The sequence below is a fragment of the Monopterus albus genome, unplaced genomic scaffold (assembly GCF_001952655.1).
Source record: "Monopterus albus unplaced genomic scaffold, M_albus_1.0 scaffold23.1, whole genome shotgun sequence".
Lineage (NCBI taxonomy): Eukaryota > Metazoa > Chordata > Actinopteri > Synbranchiformes > Synbranchidae > Monopterus > Monopterus albus.
The window spans coordinates 3,642,300-3,653,338 of NW_018127903.1; the positions used below are offsets into that span (position 1 = coordinate 3,642,300).

Below are 11,039 nucleotides of genomic sequence, written 5' to 3' on the forward strand. Positions count from 1 at the left end.
AATAAAATCATTATCTTGATTTTGCTCTATATCAGTGCGTACGCGCATCAACTTTTAGAATATCTCATTAAATTTGACATGCCCTATGATTAAAAAACATATGAAACATATTCTGCTTATTCAGGGAAACACTGCATACAAATTAAGTTCTTATGCAAAACTTTAAGACTGGTCATATAAAGCCATTGTAAAGCTTACAATACAATCATCAAAACAAATTTACATTAAGGGAAATGCATCCAAACCCCACCCCCGTCCTCTTCTCCCTCACTCTCTCTGGTGTCAAGGATGCTTGAGCGAAATACAGACTGGGAGCTAAGCAGGAGCACAGAGTGAGAAAAAGAAATAGTGAGAGAAGGAGAAAGCTAGAGAAATTGACAAATTAGACTTTGCAAGGGCATCAGAGTATGTGTGAAGCATTTCATAAGTTCATCATGGGACTACGGGAGTTTATAAAGGAGTATTTTCTAAATTTCTGGGACTATGAGACCCCAAAGGTGATGGTGGTTAAAAATAAAACTCTTGGAGTGATTTACAGAGGCGTTCAGTTTCTTGTGATCACCTATTTCATCTGGTAAGACTTTAGTAGTTTAGGTAACGTCAGCATGTTGATTTTGTAAGTTTCTTATCAGATGTGTTTGTTGTTAATAATTTGTTTAGGAATTACAGTAAAGTATAAAATCTTAATTTGCCAACAATATGCTTTTGTGTGTAAATCAAATATATAAGATTTAACAAACGCACTGAGACTTTAAATCCCCAAACACTAAATTGCAGTTTGAGGAGAATGCTTCCCTAATGGGAAACAAATACAGGACATGAAAACAGTACTGACAAAAAGTATTATTGAGTTTCTCTCTCTTTAGCATCCATTTTATTTGATCTGGGGTGAACGGTTTTGATAGATCCAGAGTCTGTGAAGATCTTACTATTCATTTTATTTTTTTAGAGCTTGTTTCTTAGATTAGATGTCTTGGGTTTTATTATTGAAATATGTTTTCTCATTCTTTTTTTGGCTTTATCCAAAAAAAGGGGTGGAGGGGCTGAACACATCTACTGTAGGGTAATACGAAACCTTCAATAAAAACTGACGTCATAACAGATATTGGTTCTGTCTGTTCTAACATCCTGAAGGTATGTGTTTATAAGTCAGAAAGCATACCAAGAAAGTGAAACCCGTCCAGAGAGCTCAGTTTACACTCTCATGAAAGGCACAGCAGTTCATGGAGATCATATCCTGGACACTGCAGAGTATGCTCGACCCTCAGAGGTAAGATGTAGAATAAATGCTGCAGCATAATCAAGAACATAACCTTTCCCCTACCATCTGTATGTACATGCTAGAGTAAACAACTGTTTTTTTTTATATTTCCTTACAGGGTGGTGATGTGATTAGTACAATATTGAGACGAGACGTCACATATGATCAGAGGCAAGGCACCTGCGCTGAGGTAAGAGGTCAACTTAAGCCTACAGGAAAATGCATTTTAATACATGTATCAGTTACACAGACACCTTTATTGTCTCATGACTGAGCATCCATCATATTTCACTTCAGTATTTCAAAGTTGCCAATGCCAACTGTACGACAGACTCTGACTGTGTCCAGGGGGAGGTTGACTTTAATGGCCATGGTACAGTTTTTATTTCTCACAAAATATTTCCACATGCATAGTGGGTCTGCACCTACCTCATTTTTCTATCTATTTTAAATGTTTTCTTACAGGCACAAGGACCGGCAGATGTGTTCAGTACTACAACGAAACCTTTAAAACCTGTGAGATCCAAACCTGGTGTCCTATTGAGGAGTACGCTGTAGTACGGTAGGACACATAACACTGATTACAAATCATAACACATGTAAATGCTTACAAGATGACACACAAAACAGATGATACACAATGCAAATGATTACAAATCAGAAAAAAGATGATATACCATAAACCAGTGGTTCCAAACCCAGGGGTCAGAACCCTCCAAAGGGTCGCAAAATAAATCTGAGGGCTAATAAGACCATTAACAGAATAGGAAATCAGAAGAAACCTATTTTTGCTACGAGAATTATATATTATTTTTTTCAAACCTTTGTTTACATTTTTGCGATATGCCAGATATTTTCTTTTACCATAGGCTACATCCTCAGGCCTTTTAAAATGTATTCATAGAAAACTATTTGGAAAGTTGGGAGCTCATGCCCTCAAACCTAGTTAGACCCATTGATGGACTAGTTTTAAGGCATTTACAGCACAATATTTAATGTATAAAAACATCCCAGAGTAGCGACACTTTAGCCTCATAATGTTTAGCATAGTTAGCAGTAAACTGAGCAGTCTTTAGCTGTAAACTAAAACAGTAGGCTATAGCACAAGCACTCACAAAACAACTGTAATAAAAGAGTAACAACAGACAATCAGACAATGTTCCACTGAGGGTTTTATTGACTGACTTTCATTAGTCACCTGTGTAACAGTAATTATGAGGGATGCTGACTGAACATTGATCATTTATTCAGCTGGCATGAGCATATGACGGTAACAGTGTTACCTAGCAACAACAACAGCGTCTACCCATAATGCATTTCAAGTTGCCCCAGTACAACAATCTTGAGAGGCAAAAATGCACAAAAGAGGGCATCTGGAGAGTACAACTAAGATGTCTGTCTATATTTGCTTAGTCACAAATCTGACAAAATGGTGGATTAACAATGTCTGTTAATTGGATACTGCTATGGAGCTGTGCCAGCAGTTGCTATAGCAATAGGTTCTTTAATTGAAACCAACTGCTGGTAATAAGTTTACTCTTTTTATTTGGGGTCCTCAACAGAGAGCCAGAATTAGTGGAGGCCATCAACTTCACAGTGTTCATCAGGAACTCTATCCACTTCCCCAAATTTAAAGTGCTGAGGTATACACACACACACACACACACACACACACACACACACTGGAGCTGTGCTTATGGGCATCAGAGCTGCAGAGATTCAGAAGAACTCCTGTTCTTGTCTTTGGTAGGGGAAATATCAAAGATGCTTCAAATAAGCGTGATATGCAGAAATACCTCAATAAGTGTCATTACGATGAAGAGAAAGAGCCCTACTGTCCAAAGTTCCGCTTGGGTTATATCGCAGCTCAAGCAAGGGAGAATTTCAGTGAGCTCTGCAGGACTGTGAGTATGAGTCCTGCACCACAAAATGTTCATTGTCCTCATTCATAAAGATTTCTAATTTTAAATGTTGAGGATGTCTTTACTGTATATATGTATCTTACAGTATATTGAAAAACACACTGTCTCCTTGAGGTTTTAAGCATGGCACACAAACCTACTTAAACTGTAATACTGTAGCATTGCTTATGACATGATCATTGGTGTCTTTGCTCAGGGAGGAGTGATAGGAGTTTTCATCAACTGGAACTGTAACCTGGACCTGGATCCTTCACACTGTAAACCTACTTATGCCTTCCGTCGTCTTGATCTCCGAAAGGATCAGGCCAACTCCGGGTACTATTACAGGTGAGCTCCAACATCAAACACTGCCTTTTGTGTTCAGCGTTTTAAACTGTAGTCTTCACTTTGGCTTGTGGTGAGTTTCCCTGATTTTACCCTTGTGATTTCTGTGAAACTGTCCAGTTTTGCCAAATATTACAGTAAGGACGGGGTAGAGTCTCGAACACTTATCAAGGCCTACGGCATCCGTCTGGATGTCATAGTTCATGGACATGTGAGTGGATACTCCATCACTTCAGTTTGTTATCTGCTTACTGTGGCAACTGTCATTGTATTATTTGTTTGTAATTTCTCTGCAGGCTGGTAAATTCAGTCCCATCCCAACTATCATCAGCACAGTAACTGCTATGACTTCAGTTGGGATTGTGAGTAACTACTACATTCCTTTCTCACCTCGGGACCTTGAAGTGACAGTTAATGCTCTTTGCATCACCAACTTTTTTCCTTTCATCCAATTTCACCCCTCTAGTGTACCGTTATCTGTGACTGGATCATGCTGACATTTATTGATAAGAATGAAGTCTACAGTGAGAGAAAGTTTGATGAGGTGAGTAACAGCATCATATACTCAACCAACACATACAGTACACTGTGTGGGTCCATCTGTGTTTAGGGAGGTTTTAAAATACTGATCATTAAAGATTTTATTATCTCCCCCAAAAAAACTCTCAATAATGTGTATTTTTAAGAATAGACACCAATTTATTTATTGAAGAATATAGTATGTTAATACTATATAATATGTTTAAATTTTATCATAGTTACCAGATAATAATTATGAACAAATCAGGTGCTATCTGACAACTGAGTTGCTAATAAATACTTTCTAAATAACCGTGAATCTAGAATTATATAAAAGATAATGATATATTTTGCATTAGTTACTATTTTGTTGTATCATAGAGAATCGTTACTAGTAATCTTTCATTGTTTCATGATTGAAGTACTTATATTTTATTTTGTGTCAGTGATAAATAATACAATCACTGTACCGAAACTGAGTTTTTACTGGGAGTTCACTGCTTCTTCATTCATGACAAATCAGGGACACTCATTCTCAAATATGATTCTCTATATTTTCTGTACTGTATTGAAAATTTTTCTTAGCTTGTCTGGAATGAGTCTCTGCACCATTACCCCTTTATTTGCCCATTTAAAGGAATTGGAAAGGGAACCAGGTCCTGGATAACTCAAATCTAAAGGCTAGACACACATTGATGCAAAAGTTATACTGTTAATCTCTTTACTCTAAAATGTCCATTCAGAACAAAGCATCACCAGGGGCACTGAACTGTACTATCGATCACTGTACTGTCATTAATGTTGCACGCACAAGGTTTTGCTGCATTGTAGATAGAAATCAATCTGCTGCTCTGTGCTATAAACTACCTCACTACTTGTGTTTCTGAAGAATGATAGATTATTGTCAGTTTTTATAAACCATGATGTAACAATATTCAGGACGAAGTTTAAGAGGTGTTTATGTTAATTTTTATCAACCAACATCCTCGCTAAATGCAGGGTGTTTATCCTCCACAGGTTATCAAGGAGCCCATAGCACCCATTCCCACAGAGCTCAGCTACATCAGCAGCTATGGCTCAAACCATTCAGACCTGTCAGATGGTGTCCCGCTGTGATGTCATCACATGCTTCAGTCCTTGCTGAAAATATGAGGAGTACCCTCCACCAGCTGAATGTGGCAAGGACAACAACTCTGGTCTGAAGTTCAAAGATAGACTAGTATTGGACGTTATGCTGCTGTTAGTGTGAATAAAGTGACAGAGAGCAACAGCGACAGAGGGCATCTTTACGAAAGACAAACACATGGTTCTCTGTAAGCCTCTGCCTGTGCAATGGATTCAGTTCATACTATATCATCTTAAACCTTGATGCTTCTCAACTGTTTGACAGTGGAGTTAAACCCATTTCTCTCTAATCTGACATGATTTCAAATGACAGTAACACTGTACTAAGAGAATGTGTTTATTCTCAGTATGGAAACCAGCTAAACCATTAATAGTAGGAAAATAAACTATGGAACTATGAAAATAAAAGAAGAAATGAACTATGCTCATGTATTAATTGGGTTTCAAACATAAAAGCATCATGACTTTATTTTACTATAGTGTATCATTAAACAATGACCTTTGGTTTTTAGAATCTGCATTAGGAACATAAAACTGCACACCCTGTTTGACTAATCTAAATACTCTGATTCATTCCCTTTATCTGTCAACCTGATACATTTGGCATGAGAAGATACAGGAGGAAACGAGGAGAGCACTGAGCAGTAATCAAATAACACACATAAAATGGTTTCTCTAACAAGGTTGTGGGGAAGCGTGAATCCATCAAGATGCCTGAGCGCAACATAAATGTCCATGGTAAAAAATACTTAAGACTTAAGCCTAGTGGATCGATATCTGCCATGATGGATGGAGCAGCACAATGAACAGACACGTGTCATCTAAAGACTTGGATATTCATTGTATCTTAAAGGATAGTGGTCATGTTCACTTATTTCAATCCTAAACTCAGTGCTGTCTGATTTAAGATGTACTGAGAGGCCACCAACTGAAACGGTAAAGAATTTTGTCACAGGCTTTACTAAGTGCTCTCAGTCCTTCATTCGTCAACCTGTAAGTACAGTATGTCAGCAAGAGGCTCTAGGAGCCAATCTAATTGAGCCTCATTTCAGTCTGAAATGCAGCTTTTTGTCTGGGTGATGCCGATCACCAGGCACAGTACGCCATCTGTGTGGCAATGAGGTTAAAGTGATGGAGACGGCGAGTTAAGACCATTGTCAACCAGTTCCAAATGGCCCCTCCACACCTTCAAGAACAGTAAACAATTCACAACCAGCCAGAAAAGCCAGATGTTTTCATATTACTACTATGAAGAATGGTCGCTCTTAGGTCACAGGCTGTGCACAAGCCGCAACAGACAAATCGGCAGCCAAGTGTGGAGGAAGCCAAGATAATTAGTTACTGCTGAGTAATAATGGTCCCCAGAGTGGATGACACTCAGAACATTTGTTTGTTTGTTTCCTTTGTAGCAGAAGTCAAAGGGAAGAAACTGAGCAGCAATAACCAACAGGCTCACAGTTAAAACACTAAATATTTATTAATAGTCCACGTTTTAATACACACATTTTAATATGACATAATAGTAAATGCAAACATATATACAGCCAAACATTTCTCTTCCAACATGTCTGACCAGTGTTAGCACTGAGTGTTTCCCAGACTGAAAAGAATTAATGGTTGCCACAGATGCAGCTGGGGGAGTGCTGGACCTCTGCAGCGGACGCCGTGTTTAGTGAGCACTCTAGCTTATCTGTGGACTCATCGCCAGCAGCCAGTCAATGGTCTCCTTCAGGAAGCTCATGTTATAGTGAGATGCTATATTCTGAAACACTGTGATCTGCTCAGAGAAGCCCTTAAAATGGAAGAGAAGGGGAGAAAACCAGCTGTGAGAATAGTGTCAAATTGGAACAATTATTTGCTTGATGTATTTGAAAGTAGAAACCTTAGCTGAGAAGGTCAAGTCAAAGTCTCCAGCACATCCACAGTAGAGGTTCATGTTTGCTTCCTTCACCCCTTTACATTTGGTACAGACCTAAAATCAAGTGAAACAATATGTTTGGACAAAGGCAGCTACTGTAGCTGTAATGGTGCCAGCCTTCAGGTACAGTTTGTCATGAGCTAGTAGATTTATTCCTCTGTTTCTAGGAATTTCTTTGAACTGCTTCACACTATTCAAATTACAGTGAAGTTACTTATTATGGACATTATGTTAATTTGTTGACACTGATGATGCAGATAAAATCACCACAACCCTCTGCAACATAAGAGATGTACTGTATTACCATATGCTTAAGACTTTTTTTTAAATGATTACTTATTTTATGTACATGTTAACCCTAAACAATTATTTTGTCGGGTAGTTTTATCTATTGAATCTTTCACTCACCAGGTCCTGCAGTGTATAGCTCATCAGTTTCTTCTGCAGCGCTTCTACCAGAGCCATCTCAATAGACTCAGTCTCATACTGGGTCAGGCAGTTGGAGCAGAACCACTGAGGTAAGACAGAGCCATCCTGGATAAGGAGGAGAAGAAAATATGCAGTTCATCTCATTTAGTTTTCTGAAGTGAAGCAGAGGATATTGGCATATTAAGCAACAATGTTACTGGAAGTGAGTTACAGTTTATTAAAGCAGCTTCAAGTACAACAAAAATCAGTGTTATTATCAGGTGCTCCTCTTCTGTTGTTCGATTCTTACCTGTGCCATAGACGGGTCCTTGCAGAGGTCGAGGTCACGACAGAAATTACAGTGGTGGCAGATGACTTCTGGCAGGATGTAGGAGTTACACGGGTCACGAAACAGGGCCTCCTCTGAAAACTCTCCGACGTCCACAAGACGCAGGAGGTCTCTCTTTAGTTTGTTTACCTGATTCACTATATTGACATCCAATGACAGCACCTGAAGAACAAAGATGATGTGATTAAACAACAACAACAACAACAACAACAACAACAACAACAACAAAAACACTCCTCTTATTGTGTCCAGCTTTTGGCATGTCTATCCAGTAATGTGGTATTTAGTGGTATACCTGGCAGACATATTTAATAAACTCCAGTGCTGGGTTGTTGAGTCGTAGGTGTGAACCAGGCAGGATGGGGAACATCTCAGAGGGCTGGGTGACACTCCTGGTACCTGTCACCTTCTTCTGGATTTTCTGAGTGATGGTGAAAACATTCTGGGTCAGCTCACTGGCCACATATTCTTGGGAGAAGGAGATCATTCCTGCAGGGCAGAGTTAAAAAAAAAAAAAAAAACATCACATCTGAGAGGAAATCTATTTAAATCTGATTAAAAGTTCCCCATCACAAGTATACATGTAACAGACACTAGCTTGTCGCGACACTAATAAGTGTAATGTAACGCTCCTAAGAGACACACGGGAAGTCTTTAGTAACTGAAGCACCATCCCAAACAGCATCTTACCAGGAAGAGCACTCAGATCCCCCGCTGCTTGCTGGGAAACCTGGCTGCCTCCACGTCTCTTGACCGGTGTTGCTCCAGGAGCATTACGCCTCAGCTCCTCTCTCATGCTGTGGTAGATGGCTGCAATATAGGCTGTGGTGGACAATGTGCATGTAAAATTTGGTAGAGAGTGAGAGAGGGGGGAAAATCTGTATTGTGGAGATTATTTTACCTGACACAATCATTAGAAAGTATTTCTGACAGGAGGCTGTTTGGGGCAGATACTGCATGATGTTCCAGTTGCTCTCAATCAGCTCCTCCACCTCATCCGTCTCTCCATCATCTTCCTCAACATTGGCTTCAGCCTCATCTTCATACTCGCTGTCATCCTCATCTCCACCCTCTTGTCTGTTATTCTTCTGTTTGGCTCCTTCCTAAAAATGACCACGGAGGAGGTTTCATTTAGTAACGTGTAATTAAACTAATAAACTGTAAGGTTGAAGGTTCAGTTTGAAGTACCTCTCCATTCAAGAGGCTGGAAGGCAGTTTTCCCTTCACACCGCCGTAGTTGGCCGGGTTCATCCACAGCAAGAACTCCCAGCATCGGGAGAAGGAGATGGACAATGAGTGGAAGATTTCTCTCGAGTGTATGCTGGAAAAGGAATAGTAGGGGGTGTGATTTGGGGACACTTACAGTATGATGAAAAGAATCAAAAAATAAAATATTAAATAAGATATTTTGGTTCACAATGTATTTAGGAGTTGTTGTTTTTTTTTACTTAATGTATGAATGTATGCATGCCTTTATGCCATAAAAAAAACTGTTAGGATATGAGCAATGCAAGAATAAGGTGATGACATCTTTTTACAATGCAAGGAGAAGTTACCTGCTAAGGGCAACTGTCTTACCTGTTGGTGATGTAGTCTATGTAGCCAATTGCATCATCTATTTTCCGCTTCTTAGTACACAGGATAATCCTATTGAAGTTTCCATATACCACAGTTGAGCCAAGACGTTTGAACTCTGCAACCAACCTGACATAAGAATGAGAGAATGATTAATGAAGGAATAGGATACTGTAGAAGTTAACAGATAGTGAGGACATATGAATGGATGAACCGAACCCAGACATGAATAACATTTGTCCCAATTATCCTCACCCTCACTAGAGCCCATAAATGCAGGTGTGTGATACATTATACACAAAAGATGAAAAAACACCCTGTAAATCAAGCACTGAGTCAGTGGCAAACAGTAGATTAAAAACAAAGCATGTGCACTTTACCAGTTCATGGGAACATGACTAATTTTAGATTAATGTTTAAAAAAAAATAAAATAAAATAAAAAAAAAAGTCCAACTCATATGGGAGCAGCTGGCACTCACTGGAAAAAGACCTTCTTCATCATGTTGTACAGGGTTCGGTGCAGTGCAGGGTCGTAAAGTAGAGAGCTCGGGGAGCGCAGCCAGCGGTAGAAGTGCATCACCTGATTGTCTGCATACACATTGTGGTATTGAGTGATCTCTCTGACCCATCCAACCACCATGCTCTTCAAGATCCTGCTCATACAGCACGGTAAACAGTAGAGGGGGCAAAACATAAAACATGACTTGCGTCATTAAACAATAAAGAACTACTTTAAGTCTAACACAATGAAAAATACACTGTTACTTTCCCAAGTTTATATTTGCCGAGCCTCTGTTGTTAACAGATGTTTACACACCTGAAGGTGTTGGAGCAGAGAGCAGTCTCATCATAGCTAGCCAGCGTGCTTGCTCCTTGGTTTCCTGACATCATATCCTCCAGCGATGCCTGCTGTATCACATCAAAGCTGATTCCCAAACTGGCTCCACCTTCCATGTCATTGACATGCTGCGACTGGAGGATGGTGTTCACCGCCAGGCTCTGCAAGTCCAGCTCCACACATGCTGGAAGAAACACTCCACAAATTCAGAGAAAGGCACTTGAAAAACAGCTTGCTTTATGATCTTTTGCTCTGTTCTGATGTGGTCTTGGTGTTTACGTACCTGTGGAATAGCATCCTTGAGCATTGATCTCCACGGAGCATTTGTCATCGCTTTCCATGACCAGACGACTGTCATCAACCTCTTTTCCTCCGAGGTCAGGCCTGGCTGTGGGGGAAAGCCACAGCAGGTGGTTGTGTTTCCGTAGATGTCTTGCCAGAAATAAATCTGAGCCAAAGATGGACACATCCTGAGGCAAGTTTCCTACAGGTAAGTGGTAATACCTGAAAGCAAGAGACATTATGAGATTTAAAAGCTCTAAAACCAACAACACCTACCAACTAAAGGTGATTAAAATAATAAGTAAGAGAGGACTCACTGAGGCTGCAGTATGTAGTTCCTACCTGGCCATGTCAAAAGCTTGTGACAAGCAGCTGTCCAGGTTGAGGTAGTGGCGAATCATGCGCCGGGCACCATGGCGTTGCCAGTCCAGCATGTTGTAGCTGATCTCATCAACCACATGTACAGGAACGACTGGGAACTCCTCGAAGACTGGCATCCCTGTTGCCAACCGCCGCA

At 39.9% G+C, this 11,039-nt stretch overlaps 2 protein-coding genes across 2 annotated transcripts in view; one reads left to right on the forward strand and one right to left on the reverse strand.

The window, feature by feature from the left end:
• The first annotated feature begins 316 nt into the window (after positions 1-316).
• On the forward strand, positions 317-5,214 carry p2rx2 (purinergic receptor P2X, ligand-gated ion channel, 2). Its single transcript, XM_020594524.1, has 12 exons — positions 317-574; positions 1,135-1,270; positions 1,380-1,451; positions 1,559-1,634; positions 1,727-1,823; positions 2,824-2,904; positions 3,012-3,165; positions 3,380-3,510; positions 3,628-3,718; positions 3,804-3,869; positions 3,974-4,051; positions 5,044-5,214. The coding sequence occupies exons 1-12, from the start codon at positions 408-410 to the stop codon at positions 5,140-5,142; spliced, it is 1,248 nt and encodes a 415-aa protein (XP_020450180.1). The 5' UTR covers positions 317-407; the 3' UTR covers positions 5,143-5,214.
• A 1,426-nt stretch (positions 5,215-6,640) lies between these two features.
• pole (polymerase (DNA directed), epsilon) overlaps positions 6,641-11,039 on the reverse strand; it is a 15,896-nt gene continuing 11,497 nt past the window's right edge. The window contains 13 exon segments of the mRNA XM_020594526.1: positions 6,641-6,943; positions 7,034-7,123; positions 7,478-7,603; positions 7,788-7,988; positions 8,122-8,315; positions 8,517-8,648; positions 8,728-8,929; positions 9,015-9,147; positions 9,405-9,530; positions 9,882-10,055; positions 10,220-10,424; positions 10,524-10,744; positions 10,865-11,039. The exon segment at positions 10,865-11,039 is cut by the window's right edge and continues 17 nt beyond it. Coding sequence (XP_020450182.1) covers positions 6,833-6,943; positions 7,034-7,123; positions 7,478-7,603; positions 7,788-7,988; positions 8,122-8,315; positions 8,517-8,648; positions 8,728-8,929; positions 9,015-9,147; positions 9,405-9,530; positions 9,882-10,055; positions 10,220-10,424; positions 10,524-10,744; positions 10,865-11,039 — 2,090 coding nt within the window. The 3' untranslated portion in view covers positions 6,641-6,832.

Coding starts and splice junctions, on each gene's coding strand:
- p2rx2 (XM_020594524.1), top strand. CDS start 408: ATGTGTGAAGCATTTCATAAGTTCATCATGGGACTACGGGAGTTTATA. Junction 1,452..1,558: donor GGCAAGGCACCTGCGCTGAG/GTAAGAGGTCAA, acceptor ATTTCACTTCAG/TATTTCAAAGTTGCCAATGC. Junction 2,905..3,011: donor CCCAAATTTAAAGTGCTGAG/GTATACACACAC, acceptor TGTCTTTGGTAG/GGGAAATATCAAAGATGCTT.